Raw genomic sequence first — 20389 nt, forward strand, 5'->3', positions numbered from 1 at the left:
ACAATTCATTTTTTAAATTTTATCACTGTTTTTTATTTTCTCTGATGAGACACATTTAATTCAGTGTACCATGACTCAAAGATAAAGCTGAACTATGAACCAAAGAAAGACACTGTCTTCATTTGCTAGAAGTGGGTGAGCTTCTCTTTAGGAACTCACTTCTAGAAAGGCAAGAATTTTCAAGGAGAAGGATGATTTCACTATTGCCAGTTGAATGGTGTCTTGGAAGTACCAACTCTGTCTTTGACTCTACCATAAAAAGCTCCTCCATGTCATCAGACAATTCACGTGGCCAAACTTTTCACAGGTCCCAGTCCTGTTTCTCATTTTCAGAACAGTCACTTGAGACATAAGAATCCAATTCGCAAAATTGTTTGTGTGTACCCATCCAAAGTACATCAACGGGAAAAACAATGCAAATATATAAACTTTAGTTGTCTTGGGGCCGGGGGTGACAGTGAAGAGTAATCAAATCTCTAAGCCCCAATTTTCATCAGAAGAGGTGCACATTTGAGGCTAGTATCTGTGTGTCAGTCACCCACTGGTAAAACAAGGAAGGTAACAGAAGTTCGAGTATTTACTGTCAAACTGAGTTTAGTATTTGAAATACTCCAATACTGTACTGAAAACCATTATAAATGGTTCAAGAAGAAATTTACATTTCTTTGCTTACAGTAGGATTTGAGATGAGGTACTAAAGATGCACAGTGATTGGAAAGAAGCTATTTCTGAAACTTCTCTCACTTGGTTAACATTTCCCATCTCACAGAATGAAGCCAGCATTTTGAAGGAAAGATGAAAAAAGCAGTAATGAAAACTATTTACCATTATAAAAGCAAATCTAATCTGTGGCTCTATTAATAAATACAAACCTACAGTACTCCCCCAAATCACTGATGCTCCCTCTTTGCCCTCCTTAACTTCAGCAAATCTTTCAGCATAATTTTTACTCACTTCAGTGGGATCTCGTGCTTAACTTCAGGTTATCTGTGTAATGATTGTAAGTTATACTTTTATTTCCTATGAACCTGCTCTTTTATTGCTGCCATCTCCACGTGGAAAATGTCCACATAGCCCCCATTTGAGATCTGTATTTAATATAGACTATAGCTGATAAAACTGAAACTCTTAAGACACAGTTAAACAAAAAAGCTGAAGTTAGCCCTGTTCCTTAAAATGTGTGCGTTCCTTTTTTCCTCAGCTACAGTACATGTAGGTCTATATAGCTACATGTGTATTTATGTGAGGGGAAAGGAGGAAAGACTGAGACAAAGCACTTGCTACCAAATCTAAATGTACTTTGTAACTGGAAAAGAAACCCCCCAAACCCACATTAGTGTCCCTTCTGTACAGCAATATAATTACTGTCATTTCTTTAAAAAATTAATGAGCAACAGTAATAATAAGCTTGTAACTCAGAATTTCTTTTAAAAAGATATATGCAACAGCCAACTAACTCATGATCTATGAAGCTGCAAGCTCACTTCTCAAATAATTTTCAAAATATTAAAAACCGAACATGTTTTTTGTGTCTTTTTATTTGGTAAAGGGAATTTAATTTGCATCTGCTTTTGTTCTGGGTTTGTGGGTTTTTTACTTAAAGCAGCCTTGAGTTAAGAAATTAATATGAGGTCTGAAATCACATACAAGGAAGGAGTGATGTTCACTGACCTATGCTTCTACTGCTTTGTCCATGACATTGAAACTATGATAGATAGCAGAAAATCTGTGCAGTAAGTTTCCTCGAAAGGTTGTTTAAAAATGGCATTATAAATGTTAGGGATTAAGTAGTACAATTATCTCCTGAATTGTTTTGTTAATAATTGATTTTAATATATAACTTGGGTCACTGCATATATTAAAAGATTTAGTAATACTAATTTTCTCAGCTTTAATGTGTAGTTATGGTTTTCAGGTAAAGGATCTATACTTAAGTACAGGATCCAGTCTTATGAAATAAAGTGCCTGTGCTGCAGGCACATAAAACATCTTACAAATTTTCATTTATTTACTTTCTTTGCAAAAGAACTGATGTTTAGACGTGAATAGCAATATTCTTATGGTTATATCCTCCCTGGCATACCTCACTGGGCCTGTATACACTCAAGCTGTCTTACCAAATATTTAAAAAATATACCCTCACCTTCAAATAGTTACATAATTTCAGTAAGTTTGGCCATCCATGTATGTGGAGCCGCGTATCTTGAAGCATACTTTACCAGGCTCTAAAAGTCTTAGTAGTATTCCAAATGTAAATGTTTTAATATTTGCAAGTATTTCTAACAGTCATAGCAGTCCTGCCTGTCCTCATGAAAAAGGCAGGTTAAACTGTTAAAATAAACTGCTCATACTAATCAATCTTAGCTTCACCTAAAACAGATACAAACCTAGCTTTGATCAAAAGAGCCACAATTATTTTGTTACATTTTAATTAATATTTTACATAGGTAAATACTATAATGTGAATTTTACACTTAGATAGATATGTAAATGTACAGTTTACCTTGGTTACATAAAAAGTTAGGCTAAGTTTTAGATAATGTTTTAGACAGACTACTTAAATACAGTAGTTTAATACTGTAAAAAACGATTTCTAACCTAACCATGTACATTCATGGCACGCAGGTAGTGTACTGGAAAAAAAATAATTTTAGACACCATACCTATTTTTTGGAGCTGCTAGGAAACATTTTAGTTTAGTCACTACCATTAGAATATATACAAAAGTCAGTGTACACTTAAATGTCTTTTCTCAATATTGACTGTTACTAACCAATTCTATCACCAGAAATTCTACTAGCTCCACCTGAAACACATCATCATCATTGAATAAACTGACTCAGTGTCAGGGTTTTACAGAACAGTCATGATTTACTGTGGGTCTATTGCTCAGAATAGCACAGATTGCTTTCTGAAAAAAAATAATTATAGCCAAAGGAGAACTTCAATCTAAGCAGGCATACATACATAAATTGTGACTTAGAACTGAAGTACTGTTACCACTTCTAGTACAGTACCATAAACCTACATTATCATAACTAGCATTCTTTTCTTAGTGCTCTCCGGTCTAAAGGTCATGTGCAGATAAGCAGTAAAAGTTGCAAACAAGATGAGCACAGAAGCCTGAAAATATTTTGCAAGTTCTTCAGTAAATCAAGCTAGATTTCAATTCAAGGACCACAGTGTCACACCTCATATAAAACCCAAGTAACTTTATCCCAGAAAATTTTACCTACCTTAAAAATTCCATGAACAACTCCTAGTTTTTACAGGTTTTGTCCTGTAACAGATTTTTTTGGAATCTTAAACAATACTGTGAAACAGTATGTAAGCTGCACATAATAAAAAACACTGAAACATTCTCTACCAAGAAAAGGTGAAATGCAGTTTTAAAAACACTGTCAGATTAAACTTTTTGAACTGGAAGAAGGAAATTAATCTTTGATTAGGATTTCCAAGGTCTCTATCAGAAACTAAAGGATTTATTTTACAGACATTCAGATTTCAAGTGCTTAAAACAAAAATTAAAATAATTTACCTGAAATTCTGGTATAGTAGACTTTGTGACACCTTTCCTCTTCTTTGTGATTGCTTTTTTAGATATCGATTTTTTTCCTTGTAAGATTAAAAGAGAAAAGCTTCATAATGCTGTTTGTTGTACTTCATTAATAAAACCAAATTAAATACAGACTTGAAAGTTAAACTATAACTAACAGGTGGCTGACAGCAAGTCATGTAAACATGATGAATCAGAACTAGACTCAGCAAAAGCAAACATTAAACAAGTATCTGTGTATGGCAGTCTTTTGGGGGGGAGGAGGAAAAAAAGGGGGGAGGGAAGGGATAAAAGAACAAACCCACTACAGTGCCTACAATATACCACCTAAAAATTTAAGTCATAAAAGAAACATTCACACCACTGTTCTGAAAGGAGCGAAATCCAGAACTTACGCCACAAACTTAAGAAATATAGCATCTTACCTGCAAGATTTCTTCTCTGACACCATATACTGAACCACACATTAGGATCTGGGACCTCTGTATCTTATAGTAAAAAATACCCTTGAAGCACAATCAATATCCAGAAATCCCTGAATGAACATACTGGAGTTACCAGTGAAAGCAGATTACTGATTTGTTTTTCCTGGCTGTGGCAAAACCTAACATTTTAGAAGAAAGCAAACACCTTCCTGTAATGCCCTTCACACCCAGCTGTGCTATGTAAGAACACGGATGCTACTAAAAACCTTTAATGTAAGGGAAATGCTTTACTGCCTATAGTATCAGGGTTCACAAGTCACATACCTTTCTCAAATCAAGTAGTTATATCACCAAGCTATATATGCAAAATAATGGAGTTTCTTATGTGGTTATTTCTACATTCACATGGTAAACTGAAACAAGCCCACTTTTGACCTGTTCATTCAGACCAAAACCATCACTCTAAGATGACAGCTGTGCTCACACTCAGGAGTCCTACACAATAATTAAAAATCTTAATAAAAAAAAAAAAAAAAATCATACAAAGCATGTAGAATTTGTTGTCAAATAGAATCATTACAGGCACTTGGTAATAACACAAACACAGGCAGATCTGATATTTATATTAATGCAAATATTGGCAGGAATTGCACTTAACTTTTTCCTAACAGATGCTTGCTTGTGTGTGCAAATGCATATGTACCTATACACACATGTATTCATAGATGCCTAGGCATCTCATTTTCAGTTTATTATACTATCCTATTTTCAGTTTATTACACTATGAGTTTCCTGAACATCTTACCTGAACCTGAAATAAAACACACTTAAGACACAGGGCACAGGGCTTGAAGGATCCATATTTGAAACTCCACATAAAATCAAACCAGAAAAAAATCAATAAATCAACCTCTATTTGAAACTCCACATACTGAACACATAACAAAGTTTAAAGAGCCCTCAACTACCAAAAATAAACACTCACAGATTTCACATTACAGGACAAGTGATAAAACAGAGAAGCATGTTTATTAGAACAATCACCCACATTTTGACAATGGGCAAAGAAGTCAGCATTTTTGTTATATATTTTACAAATCCAGCTGCATTGAAAACATAATTGCTACTACTGAGAACAACACTGTCAATTTAACGAGCTAAAGCAGACATCTAATATAAGTTTTGTTGACAAACTGACTCAAAAAGAAGCCTGGTCATATGGTGGTTCCTTGTTATAGCCCTGTAAAAGAATGTTATCTGGCAAGAACATGAAGAGATAAAACCATGGGGCAGCTAGACTGTCTTGCTTCTTTACAAAAAGAAAGACATCAACATAATCAAAATGAAAATTTTCATTTTATTTGAATAATTTCAGCATACTTTTCAGGAAATATTTACTTGAATATTTTCAGCATCAGGTGCTGTATGATGCAGTGTACTTCAAAAAATAAGAGTTAACAGAAATATACTCTCCCTTCCCCAATATTTCCTTCTGAAAAAAGGGGTACAAAATTGTTAGAAAGAACTACAATTAATTACCAAAAAAAGAAAGTAAAAATTTCTTCCTTTGCAGCAGCATCTGAAAAGCATGCAGTAGGGAAGATATGGGGTAACAGACAGAACAAGAATTAAAAAAAACACTGACTAGAAGCACGAACAAAATGAGCCTTACCTTCTGTGTAAACTGAATCAAGGAAAAAGAAGTCTTTAGACTATGACATATGAGTTATCATAAAGCATGCCTCCTAGACTATATGTACCATAAGACTTACACAATTCCCAGGCTGACATCTGCCATGAACTAAGAAGATGTTTGTACAGAGCAGCACTACAGTCTCTTTCCCACTTTGTGACTATGCACACCAGATGTCCTATGGTGCAGGCACATATCACATACCAAAACATAAGAAAACACTACAGATATTTGCACAGTGGGAGAGAATTAATACATACAGCAAACTAACTTTGGCAAACTCATCTTCTACCTTAATAATGTCCTTATAAGATACCAAATTGAAATTCAAAACAAGTTATAGCACTAGTACTGATAATCTCTCTCTTTTAAAAAAATTACCTCTGGTTTTCCGAAAACATATTTCTCGTTTGCTTTCCAAGCAAGGAAGATAATAAAGGAAAACTTCTATTTAGTATTCCTGAGACAATGCAGCTGCACCTGTGTCCAGTTTCCAAATTGATATTAGTACCTAAAAATATTCCAATTCACTTACCTTTAAGCAGAAAAATCTTTGGATAAAATTAACCAAGGAACAGATTTCCACAATAAAAATCTACTGAGAGCTGCTAGTTTAGATTCTCAGACCACAAGCTGACACATTCAGCAAAAACAACAGCAATGGTAAGGGATGTCAGCCTCTACTAGCTGCTGGCCCTGTCGCATGTAGCATAACCACAGGAATGCTTCAGCCATGCCACCACAGAGCAGTCACTTAGCTTCAACTGCCAGGCTAAGGTGGGCATAGATTCTGTATGGAGGGTAAAATCACTACGGGGTTGAACAGGCATCAGCTGTGAGTGGCAACTTCTCAAACCACTCCACTGAGGTCTGCTAGAGCTCCTCTACCCATAATCCTAGGTAAACAGACTATTTTAAATGCTTAAATTACTTACTTCAGCAGATGAAGTAATGCTTCTGAGAGCAGCTAGACGGATTTTGAATCACAGCACACTGTACCTTTCAGAACATACTCAATGTACAAATATATTTAATTGCTGATTGAGAGCAATCAGAGTTAGAAAAACACACCTAAGAAATAATGAAGAAAAAAATATTTCTAATAAGGAAGCTTATATGCATTATCTCTTCAGGTCACCTACTGCAATTCAATACACCCTGCTTGTTTCTCACCTCTCAATCCCCAGCTTTTACTAGCCATCATTTATAAACCGTTTACCAAGAATTCTACACATAGACAAAATAATAAAGTAATTTCAGTACAAAAATTCTCAGAGGGGGAAGGGGGAACAGTGGCTCAATAAATAGATTTCCATCTTTAGAGGTCTCCAAGTCACCACTGACCTGATCTGGTATTTCTCACAGTCCTGCTTCAAACAAGGACTCAGACTGGGTGACCTACACAGGTTCCTTCCAAACAGCTTTTCTATGGCTCTGTGACTCTTCTAAAGACTGCTTTGCACAGTATACATATATTAGTTACAAATACACAGGAATCAATAGCTCAGGACTGCACTGCACAGAAGGAAGATAAATCAGATAATGCTTTTGACCAATCAATTTCCTTACACTCCCCCCTGATCATTTAAGAATGAAATGAGAAAAACTCTCTCCATCAAGACAAATTAAGAGTTTCCCAAACTAAAACAAGATGTCCAAAGAAAATAATGATCTTGAAACAGGTGAAGAGGCCTCCTCCTTCAATAGCTGCAACTACATAAAAGCTGTTGTTAGGTTGACCATCCTGAGGCACTTACAAGTGGCCTCCCTATCCAGCAACAGCTACAACACTAAATTATTTTTTGTGGAGTAGAGATATTCTTATTTGGACAAGTATTTGATAAATGTTTAATAAATATTGATAAATAAATATTGATTTATTCTTATTTCTGTCCCTACTACAGGGCAATGCTTGTAATAAAGATTAAAGTTTTACTTCTTTTTGATAAAAAGTTCAATTTTGAATATAGTTAACACTTCTTTGGGAAAAAAGACCTTTATTCCCCCTTGCCAGAATTATAAAATAAGATTACTGAACTAAAAAAAAAAATTGTTTGTATTCAAATATATACACATCAAAACTATATATATAAATCTTCTTTGCTGCAAATGGAACTGTTCTAAAGCTAGGAAATGTTAGCCTATTCCTCTGTAACCTTACATTCACCAACATGATTTTACTGTGCCACAATTACTAATTATGTCTCCACATTGCCTTTTCCAACAGGCTCCACATCTCAGATGGGTTTCAGTTCAGAGAGAAAGAGACTAAGAGACATTGCACCTTGGGTAGAAGTTGTAACTATCATCTCTTTTCCCCTCACATGCTGCAGGAGAGGATCAGCTCTTTTTGTACCACCTCCAATACTGACAGAGAACTAAGCAGTTCATGAGATTAGGGAGGGGACCACTACAGACACCCAAGGCAAGAGCCCTTCCATGTTCAGTGGACAAATCAGGACTATGCAACAAATAGAGAGTCCTTTTCATTTTCTGCTAGAGAATAAAGGGAAAATACACATTCACTTTATTCTTCAAGCAAACTACAACAACTCTTATCATAAATTAAACTATAATTCAGTTATCTGTGGATATAAAACAAAACTCTTTATTGATTTGAGGTATTATTTCTCTCCAGTAACTTGCTACCAACCTATACCTAGAGCTGGTAGCATCAGAGCCTAAAAGCTCAATTTGCATGTCTCCTGACTTCACCTGCTGAAACAAGCCACTTGAATATTAAACTGAAACAAGAACCCTGACAAAATGCATACGATCTGCAGTAAAGGACAGTGCAGCTGTGTAACATTTTAGCTATCACATTATTGTTTTTTTCTGAATGAAAACAAACTCTATCTTGCAGTAGGAATGCAGTAAGATATAGGTTTTCCACAGTAAACTTACTTGAGCAAGCCCTTAGTCATCTGCCAAAAAAGCTGAAAACTGTATTAAGCAGACACAAGTAACATTAACTTGGATACTGCTCTGTCCATCCAGACAGTGTCTGGTGCTTGAAGGATGATGAGGACCGAAACCTGCAAAGTGAGTATTAGTATAAGCAAGTAACAGAGATTAGTGAAAGCACTAAAGAATGTGAAACAAATGCTATTCTGAGAAAACCTGATTTCAAAGTAAGTTAACATCGTATTGGAAAGCACTGAATTACTTGTACTGTTTGAAATAGTGTATTCCAGGTTTCATGTATGACTCAGTCTCAGAGTAAAGACATAACTTTATATAACAAACTAAAACTAAACCAAAATAAATAAGTCAAATAATTCAAAGGTGAACAATTTTTACATTACTGCTTTTTAATTTTTAATGCTAAATTAATGGTGATCACAATAGGTGGAGCGGAAGAAATATTTCTTCCCTGAATAATCTCAGTTCCAAGAGATCAGATTATCTTATATCTTGAACTGATAGTCAAGGTTTTTATCAATTTTCCTTCTACATATTTATAATGGTCATCAAGTAATTTGTTAAACAACTTATTGCTGAAACTAAAAAACAAATACGGATCTACAGATCTTTCACATTTATTCCTTTTAAATAACACCACGGCTGGAAAATTTCTGTTGTAAGATTCACTGGAAATCAACATTTTACTAGCCAACAGCCCCTTAGCCAGCTCTGAGAAAATTCTTAGATGTTATTTAAGTTCAGTAGGTCCAGAAGATATCTGACTGCCATACGTTTTCCTTTCAAGCCAAAACAAATTCCACAGATGTTAGCACTGAATAGAAGTGCAGGCAATTAACAAGGTAACATAAAAACTAGGGCCTGGACACTAATTGTGAGCATTAAAAAAACCCACTAGGGAGATTAGATGCAACTAAACCAGAAGCCATCTCAAGTTGATCTTGCCATATGTGGGTGAAGAAGGGGGAATAAATTTAAAAAATGGTATTTCAGATCTCATTTAGTCCTGTGCCTAGAGGCACAGAAACACAGACAAATAAAACACTAAGCCACAGAAATGCTCTTGACGTTGGTAAATTATCTCAGCACAGACAATACAACCCATTTATAAGTTATCATAACATAAATAAGTTTGACTTGAAAGCAGGAATATTTATTCAGATCTAGTAAAACTTTTTGTTATGAACTATGATATTTGAGTCCTCATGGCTCATCCTTGAAGGACAACAGTAATATTAATCCATGCTGCAAATTATAAAGTGACAACACAGAGCAATTTCTAGTTAAAATTTATTTTAATAATAATTTTTAATAAAAATGCAATTTTTACCACATATGCAGCAGAGAGTCATTATCTCAGATGGGGAAACAGATGTTTTTGACATCAAACACTAACTCAGCAGTATTTGCCATAGTAAAATAAAGTTAAGTTAGTCCCTTCCAACTGCAAGAATTCCTGTTTTCTCACTACATTCTAGCAGCAACTCCACTGTTCTCAAATTGAAAAACTGGCCCTATATTTTTCTGTTCACAGATTTGTAAAACACATTTCATGCCTTTCAAAGATTTGGCAACTACTGAGCATGTCCTGTTTTCTCTCTATTCCCCTAATCTTCTATCTTGCTCCCAACAGCTCCTCTTTTAGAAAACATAACATGCAACGATCTGGAAAATGAAGCATTACTATAGACTTCTGAAGCTTCCACATTGACACCGCATATGCTTTTATACAGTCAAAACAGCAAAGCATGTCTGAACAAATGCATTAATAACGCTGCTTTACCAAACAACGTAAGTAAACCCAATAAACCTCAGCAGTACATGTTTCTGAAGATACTGACACTTCAGCTTAATGCACAGTACATTGTTACAACTTTGTAGAATACCTCATTTAATGTTTTCAAGCATGGTTAACAGGTTGTTCCAAAAATAGAGGCTAGATTTGAAGACAGAAGTGGAGATTAAACTCCCAAGGACAGTACACCATACACTACAAAACTGCTGCATATTAAACTGCTGTTAAATTCATTTCTTCACATTCAAGTAATGCTTGATTTTATACAAAAAATGTAATGGTACTCTATAAAATAAAATATACTATGAAATAGGCTTTAAGCCGGTGGACTGCTATGAATCTTTCAGAGCACAAGTATAGGGTATAGAATTTACATCAAGATTCTTCTAAAGCTGTGTGCTATATTGGTGTTTTCTACACCAACTGGAATAAAAGAGATTGAACTTACTTCAATTCTGCTTCGGGGATATCACAGTTATTACAAGCACCCTCTGGTCCCTCCTATTTTCTCAACCCCATGGATGTTCTGAATTTCATCCAATCCCTGTTTCAAGCGTGCAAGCACAGAATTCTCATGCTTTTGCACTGTGCCTTGCACTGCAATCTTTGTTGTACCCCATGATTTACTTCTGCATAGCTGCCTCAGTCCAGATCCAACAAGCCTACCGCCATTGTCACAGTCCAATTCAAGGATTTATAGCCTAATTTATCTAACTAACTCCAGTAATAAAGTAACATTTAAAATGACTGTGTAGCATGCAAGTAATTTACAGAACTACTCTCTCTGATTCTTTCCATTATATTCAGTACTACTCTGTCAATAACATTGACACAGAACACTGCCACAGTAATAACCATCACCTTGTTTCAGAGACAGAGATTCAATAAAGTGGTTATATCTTCCTTTTCCTAACTTGTAAGAAAACCTCATAACTATGGCAAGGCTCATGACATAGCTGTGTTCTCAAGTTTTGCTCACAATAGTTATGGGAAGTTTTCAGCTAAAAAAACTGCAAAACCAGTCTACATTCATGAACAGTATCTTTCGGGTACCACTCCTACAGCAAGTCAGGAACGTGCAAATCATCTCAAGAGAAACATGAACCGTGACTCAAAGCTAAATTTAGCTGCCTTAGAGAACCAATAGTACCTTGTTAAAAAATATGGAAAAGTACTCACTTTTACATTCCTGATGCCCTCTTCTACCTCCTGTACTTCTAAAGAACATTGTGAAGAGTGATTATGACTATGATAGATTTGAATCAAGAGGTTTTGTGAATTCAGAACAAGTTTTACCAAATCTCTCTCTGTTCTACATTGTAAGAGTATCTTTAAAGAGAAGATAAAATTTCAGAAGATTTTTGAGAAATACTACTTAGCCTTAAACATTATGAAACATTCCAAACCAGTAAGACGTTAGCATGAATTCAGTCAAACCCTATTCATTTCAGCCTAACAGCTGCAGGACTAACGGACACTTAGAATCATAGAATCATTTAGGTTGGAAAAGACCTTCAAGATCATCGAGTCCAACCATCAACTACGCCCACTAAACCATGTTCTGGAGTACCTTGTCTACGTGCTTTTTGAACACCTTCAGGGATGGTGACTCAACCACTTCCCGGGGCAGCCTGTTCCAATGTCTGACAACCCCCTCAGTAAAGAATTTTTCCCAATATCTAACCTAAATCTCTCTTGCCACAACTTGAGGCCATTTCCTCTCGTCCTATCACCAGCCACCTGACAGAAGAGACCAGCACCCACCTCACTACAACCCCCCTTCAGGCAGTTGTAGAGGGTGATAAGGTCTCCCCTCAGCCTCCTTTTCTCCAGGCTAAACAAACCCAGTTTCCTCAGCCGCTCCTCATAAGACTTGTGCTCCAGGCCCCTCACCAACTTGGTTGCCCTTCTCTGGACATGCTCCAGCACCTCAATGTCTTTCCTGTAGTGAGGGGCCCAAAACTGAACACAGTACTTGACATGCGGCCTCACCAGTGCCCAGTACAGGGGAACAATCATTTCCCTGCTCCTGCTGGCCACACTATTTCTGATACAGGCCAGGATGCCATTGGCCTTCTTGGCCACCTGGGCACACTGCTGGCTCCTATTCAGCCGGCTGTCAACCAGCACCTCCAGGTCTTTTTCTGCCAGGCAGCTTTCTGCTACCACTCTTCCCCAAGCCTGTAGCGCTGCATGGGGTTGCTGTGACCCAAGTGCGGGACCCGGCACTTGGCCTTGTTGAACCTCATACAATTGGCCTCGGACCATTGATCCAGCCTGTTCAGATCCCTCTGTAGAGCCTCCCTACCCTCCAGCAGATCAACACTCCCTCCCAACTTGGTGTCGTCTGTGAACTTGCTGAGGGTGCACTCGAACCCCTCGTCCAGATCATTGGTAAAGATATTAAACAGAACTGAGATGGAGGCAAACGGGCAGCTTTTCTGAACTTGTTATTTTTATGACACATGTAAGAAAAGCAGTTATCATAGTAAACGTCATCTCTATCAATTAACTTCAAAAGCTACTTTCAAATATTGCCAGTACTGAGCCCTGAGGAACACCACTTGTCACCCTCTGCCAACTGGATTTCACCCCATTCACCACAACCCTCTGGGCTCGTCCATCCAGCCAGTTTTTCACCCAGCGAAGAGTACACTTGTCAAAGCCATGAGCCGCCAGCTTCTCAAGGAATTTGCCATGAGACAGTGTCAAAGGCCTTGCTGAAGTCAAGGTAGACAACATCCACAGCCTTTCCCTCATCCACTAAGCTGGTCATCTGGTCATAGAAGGAGATCAGGTTGGTCAAGCAGGACCTGCCTTTCAGAAACCCATGCTGACTGGTCCTGATCCCCTGCTTGTCCTGGACTTGCCATGTGAGTGCTCTCAAGCATAGGAAGAAAAGCTACTTCTTGTAATACCATAATGTTTTAGGAAATTTTCCTCCAGCAAGGTAAAAATTTGCAATGAAGAAGTAGTCAGAATGAGAAGGGAAATGCCTCAACATATTAAGAGATAAAGGATGAAAGAGTACCAAAAAAAAAATTGGACCCTGTCACCTGCAGATGAAAAAGAATGTTTTATGCCCTTCACCTGAATGGAAATGAACACACTATCTGAGCATAACTTAGACTATCAGATCCAGCAGATCAAGTAGTTAGAGACGCAGGAAAAGTAAAAGTGGAGAAGAGGTATTTCCATCATTTCTCATTGAATAGACACACAAGGTCTCTGTGTGCAGTCAGGGTTGCAAAACTGCAAACACCAGTAGAATGCATGACAGAAAACTCTGTTACTCTTTTCTGGATTTCCACCTGCACTGACACATCTCCATCCTATCTCAAACTGACAACGAAAGGGAGTAGTAATACTATACCTGCAGTGTTCCCTGATGATGAAAATATGTACAATTAAAATCTAAGTTCAGATGATTAATGGCATCCAGCACTGGTCTACAGTTACAGATACATATTCTTAACAAAACTATACACTATTTTCTATATTAAATTACCTCTGATAATGTTAAGCTCCTTATGACACAACATGGAATTGGAAAAAACAAGGTACATGGCATTCTACTGCTGAATTTACTAGTCAGTCATGTAAAACTGCAAATTAAAACTCAAAGAATGACTGTTCTAACTCCCATGTTTTTAGTGGTATGGAACACTAGCTTGTTTTATAATAAGCTTCTGAAACATATTTGTGTCCTAAATTGCATTCTAATACAGCATAAAGGATAATAATTGGATAAATAACCTCCATTATAGTCCTGTATCAGATGAGCATTAGATGAGCCTTGGTATTAAGGTACTAAAAAACCCAACCTTTTTTTGGCAGTTCAGAAAACAAAACAAACTATTGCAAGAAATGGAGATCGCATAATAGCTATACAGGTCAATGTATGTAAGGTATCTGGGATAATGAAAAGCCATGGATTTCTGTTTTCACTTTAGCATCCGTGCACTATACGCAAGATACAAAAAGGAAACTGACTGAAGGAGAAGTTCTCTCGATTCCAGTTTTATTAATGAGCTTAATTTCCACTGTGTCAATTACAAGACAGGAATTGCAAACTGAAAGAACTGCCTATATTTAGGTATTGCAACTAAGTGTACTACAGTAAGCACTACAGTTTCCACTAACAGTGCAGGATTTAGTCTGGGATCTACTCAAGACCAAAAACTCCTTAATGTTACAGACTAAAAATGTGAGAATTTTCACTGAGATTATATTATAGAAATTATTTTTATTATAAATACAATCATTCTGTGATAGCTGTTCATGATGCATTTCTTTAAAAAAAGTTTAAATTCACATGAATGTTTACAGTTCTTCTAACAGCACTTCAAAATTTGTCTCTCTTCATCTTTAAAAACAAAACATAAATTGTAACTATAAACAAAATCTGCTAACATGCTATTAAGTATATTAAGATGGAGGCAAACGGGTGGCTTTTCCGAACTTGTTATTTTTATGACACATATAAGAAAAGCAGTTATCATAGTAAACATCATCTCTATCAATTCACTTCAAAAGCTACTTTCAAATATTGCCAGTCTGTTTTGCTAACAGTGGTTGTTTTTCAAAACAATAATCTATTAAAAAATGACACATGCTGTTCTATGAGCATTGCTTAACTCATAGAAAGTAGACTTTTAAGCATGTGTTGTAAAATGAGGGTTACAATGAAGATGGTGACCTACTTTAAATGCTTGCACAGGATAATAAAGGACACTTGGTCTCCAATTTTTTTTCCAATAGTTCTCTAAATTAAAGAGCCCTTATTTGCAATTTGGGTTATTATTCATTTTGTTGTTGTTTGGTTTCTATAAGAATTAAAACCATGATACATTTGGAGAGCTAACAGACACAAAAGTGAATGTAAAATATGTTACTTTTGCTGAATACTACGTATATGAGCTTCAAACATAACTCTTAAAATTTCTGGTTAGATGTGGGCATTTAAGTTTTCTGGAGGGAGGAGTTTGTGATTTATATGGTAAGACAGTTCTTTGGGTATTCTGCACAAATATTTGGGATCTAAACATTACTTGTATTCTTAGCTTTAAATTTCCACTCAACTTCTAGCTAAACGCATTGGTATCAGATCTCTGAACTCTCTTACCCTTTAGAAGATGTTTTGTTACACAGATTTTTGGTTTTGGCTCTCTGCTTTTCAGCTGAAATCCAGTGGTTACCTGTCAATCTACACTGTTCTGAAAATAAGCCTGGCGCTTCAAAAAATGTAATGTTTGAAGCAGCCGGCTGAAATCTAGCACAGATAGCTTAGCCCATGACTCAACAGGATAGCAGATGAAGCTTTATGGGGCTTCATATGACATCAAAAATACTACAACTACCTGACAATCTGAACTGGCTTAAAAGACTTTGTTTTAAAATTTTCCAGTGAGTTAACTGAAATCTGGATCGTGTATCACCTACCTGAAACACTTAAATAGATGCTCCCCACATCTGTAATAAACTCTGTATCTCAATTGTTGGACTAAACAGAAATATGATCAGGCCTGCAGTCAAAGCAGTACTATTTGGTGACCTAAAACTGCACAGTTCCAGTAGGAATTATTTTAGATTCATGATCCTATCTAAGTACTCTGCTTTTCTTTGTAATTTGGATAAGGCAGTATTATCAGAAAGGGGAGAAATATTTCCACAATTGCTATGATATAAGACAGCATAAAACAACTTCAAGCTACTCTCTCTGATGCTAACCAGTCAGTCACATTCATTCTCCTGAATAGTTTTTGTACCAAACAAGCTTTTCCAGTGAATTACGTTCTCTGAAGATACATTCTGCAAATGAATCATGGTTTAATCAGCTGATAAGCCTGTTTTATATGATTGTGTTATTGAATGGGAAGCTTTCACACTAAAACTAACATCAGAGAAGTCTAATGCCATAAGGCTGTCCTGTTTCACAAAATAAAATGTAGACTAATCAGTTATGAAAACAATAATTAAAAAAACCCCAAACCCCAGTATCCTCTTAATTTTTACTATAGGTAAAAATATCAACTTACCAGACTTGTGCTTCTTGTGTTTTGCTTTCTTTTTAATTGTAAACAACTTGTTCTGGATCTCAGATTTATAAGATTTGAATGGATGAAGATGAACCTCACGCTTTCTTTGCAAGTCATCAAGTTTTCTCTGTAGATTTTCATTTAGAATATCCTTCAACTTCTTTTTTTTCTTTTTCTTCTTTTTTGCCCGCAACTTACTTAGTTTCTTGTTATTTCGCAATGAGTCCTCTAGCATTGTTTCCTTAGCAGATTCGTGGTAATTTATGTCTTGGTTGTCATTATGAGTGCGATTTACATGTGTTTGGCAAGTTTTCAGTGTGTTCTCCTTGAACAGACTGATCTCAGCTTTTAGTCTGGCCATTTCAGGACAACCTTGTCCATTCTCCACAGCCCTTATTTCTCCTGAACTAGGGTGACCACCCATACCAACAATCTCTCCTGAACTAATAAAATTCCTCAAGTTCTCTTTATAGCAACCAGTTTTTTTGATGTCGCAGACTCTGGAGGTCTTGATTTCACAGTTAATCTTAATCTCTTCTGTAGTGACTGTAAAGCTGCCTAAATGTGGGTTTTTTTCTGGACAGATAACAATGGAATCCATACTCTTCTCTACTTCTGTCTTGGAATGATGTAGCAGCTCTTCTCTACCACCAGAACTGACATCCCCATTGCTTTTGCTTACAAATTCATGTTTTACTTTCTCCAATTTAATACGTGATACTTTTTTAATTTTGATGGGAGGAGATGGGAATTCAGGAGCCTGAAAAGGTTTTTGTTTGTAAATCCGAACATCTGCACCGCAAAACTGTGGAAAATGAACATATGCGTTCTCCAAGTAGTCATAACCAAGAATTACTTCTCTGCATTCGTGGATAGGCTGACTTAGCACTGCATCCTGAACATCCTTCTGTGTTTCATACACGAAATCACAGAGACCTTTTAGCAGCCACACTTTTTGGTAGAATGGTAGCTCATGAAACAATTTTTCCTCCAAGGGATTAACTTCTCCAAGGACTCTGAAAAACTGGGGACACAATCCAAGTTTTTCTGCAGAGCTATTAGGATTGTCAGTCTGCCCTACAACAGTATACCAGTGTTGTACTTTCTGTCTGAGTGCTGCTTCCCAAGTCTTGTAAGAAGGTGTAGGCCTGCGATGTAACGTAGATCTGCGGTGAGGAGGACTTAACAAAGAAGTCATTATTTTAGATAAAAAAGCATTACACTGAGGCATCAGAAGACAACGTTCCAATTCATAGAACACTATTTCAGGTAAATTTAAAATCTGTTGTGCTAAACAAAGAAAATGACCAATAGCTGGAATCTCCCACATTGTCTCCATCCTTGTAGGTGCTGCTTGAGCTAAAAGTGACTTTTCCCATTCTTCTATTTCTTTCTGACTAGCTTCTTCTGCTTCTTTTCTTTCTTGCTCTCTCAGCCTATTAAAAGAAAGTTCACGAAAATTCAGGTATCAGGTGAACAAAAAGAAACAAGTGAGAAAAAAATCTGAACTACAGCATGACAAACATACTTATCTTGAAGTAATAAAGAACACAGTACTTAAAGGTTTCATTCAGTTTGTCTTACTTTGGATTACACAATGCATCACTGCACCAAAATGGGAAATTATCATCTTTTATTTCTATCAACACTAGTTTAAAAAAGGGGGAAAAAACCTGGCAGATATCAATAGTTTGGGTGGGTGAGATTTTTAAAAAATGTATTCCCTTCCTCAATCCCTTTTTGGCAGGATGAAGTATTTCCAAAAAACTGTCCATATAGAAATCTCTGAGAACAAATTCCAGATAAATCTTGCTTTCAAATGTTTGCGCTGTGGCTTGTGTCACCTACCTTGTAACTCCTCTCCTCAGTATACAAGTATCCATGCCTTACTGTTAAGTGCTTCATTCACATACAAAAGCCATTGTCCCTCCCACCCATAGGCATGTTACTAGTTGGTTTGCAATGGTGGTCAAAAAGGAAACAAGTATCAGGATGCATGAAAAATGTGATGGAAAATTAACACCAGAAATAAAATGCCATTACATTAATAAATGGTTTGCCCTCACCTGAAAAAATGTATTCAGTTCTGGTCCCCCTATCTAAAAAAAGGATAGAGCAGAAATAGTGGGTGTTCAGAGAAAGAGGTTATCAGTAATCAGAGGCCTGTAAAAACTCCTGAAAAATTTGGGACTCTACACAAAACACTAGCAAGAGGAAACATGACAGCAATATACAAAACTTGTATGACAGATGGGGAACCTCTATTTACTTGTATTTGTAAATTCATCATGAAATTTGAAGGCAACAAGTTTAAGCGGAAGAAATGCTTCCACTTCAGATAATCAATCATGCGTAGCTTACCATCTAACTTACTAGAACAGAAGGTATGTTAATTTAGTTTCAAAGTGAAAAATAGGACATCTGCATGAATCACAAGAATATCAAGGGTTACCAGTAACAGGAGGAATTTTTCTTTAATGTTGCAGTGGTAAACTAACATTTTTGCCTCAAGGCATGACCGCATTCCAAAAGATAGGATTTAGGATACAGCTGCACTCGCAGAAAATTTTTTCTAGAGTTCATCCAAAGCTTCTCATACCTTTTTCTCTGAAGCTTCTATCACTGACCACCGCTAGAAACAATCACCTGCACATATCACTAATGCGACCTGTTACTGGAATTTACACATCCTTATTTCCAGATTGCTAATGTCCAATTATATTTATTTGTATAAAAGTAGCAAATAAATGCCATGTATCCATTCAAAGCATCAATGCTTTCCAAATTCAGCCAAAGAGTAATGGTATATTAAAATATTTCTTTTCACATGAAGCTAGCAGTGGCTTCTAGGATGAAGAATGTGTATTTGAAACCTTAAGTATTGACTAGGTATCTCAAAAATGCAAAAAATGTGACAAACCTAGCTTAGACCACATTTTAGTATCAATGCAAGGAGAAACATGCCATGACTACAAACTTAAAATTTGCATCCTCTGTATATGCAAAATGACATAGAATACAGTAAGTTTTCACCAAATGGTTTATCTTACATAATTAAGTTAAATTTCAAGTGACTTGTTACCATAATTTGAACAGAAATTTTTAATACCACATACAAGCATCATTGTTATTTATGTACCTATCAAATGCAGAAAGACAGGTTCATGTAAAACATAAAATTAAAATGTAAAAGCAAACAGGTCAGTAAATTCTCAGCTTCACTCTCCCAATGCAGGACTAATTTAACTGTATAATAGATGGGATCTAAAAACAAAATCCCACTTTGCAGCATTAATTTAAACTTGTAATGCATGTGGTCTAATGACAAAATCCCATTTGCCATTCTAGGTGAATAAACCAGTAAATTCAACAATACTACTTGCATAGGTAAAGTGAGCATTTTTTTTATTCTGGCTTTTGTTCTATTTCCATATGTTAATACTGCATTAATACAATAAATAAAAATAACTAAAAAAATAAAGAAAAATAAATAACTTACAAGTGGGGCAGCGGAAGAGATTATAGTAAGTAAAAACTGTTCCCAAAAATAAATTTCAAAGCACTCCTGAATCCCACTCCCTCCTAACTGTAAAACATCAAATAACCTGCTGCCTCCAAAAGGTGTGAACTCTTTTAAAATGGTACGGAAATAAGCTTAAATATGAATAGATAGTGAGATAGAACATTTGTAGAAACAATCACATTTCAGTATTGTTTAACAAAAACACAGGCTGTAGATGATCTAAAAATACTGTCTTTGCAAGCTGTTTCAATTTATCACCAATTAATAATTTAAATTAAGGTAGAATTCTCAAAATAAACAAAATACTCTAGACTCACCTCTGCCTTGTACTTCATAAAATGACAATCATTATACTATTTTAAACAACTTTTTAAAAAGAAAAACATACATTGTTTTACTTGCAAAAAGTTTGCCTTTTTGGTTTTTTTAAAGCTATA

At 36.0% G+C, this 20389-nt stretch overlaps 1 protein-coding gene across 1 annotated transcript in view; it reads right to left on the reverse strand.

Moving 5' to 3' along the window:
• Positions 1 to 20389, reverse strand: part of KIAA2026 (KIAA2026 ortholog) — a 54058-nt gene that overhangs the window by 25195 nt on the left and 8474 nt on the right. The window contains exons 4-5 of the mRNA XM_010586049.1: positions 16430 to 17865; positions 3539 to 3615 (exon numbers count right to left, since the gene is read on the reverse strand). Coding sequence (XP_010584351.1) covers positions 3539 to 3615; positions 16430 to 17865 — 1513 coding nt within the window. The remainder of the gene's footprint in view (positions 1 to 3538; positions 3616 to 16429; positions 17866 to 20389) is intronic.

Source organism: Haliaeetus leucocephalus, unplaced genomic scaffold (assembly GCF_000737465.1).
Source record: "Haliaeetus leucocephalus isolate CR32 unplaced genomic scaffold, Haliaeetus_leucocephalus-4.0 Scaffold139, whole genome shotgun sequence".
Lineage (NCBI taxonomy): Eukaryota > Metazoa > Chordata > Aves > Accipitriformes > Accipitridae > Haliaeetus > Haliaeetus leucocephalus.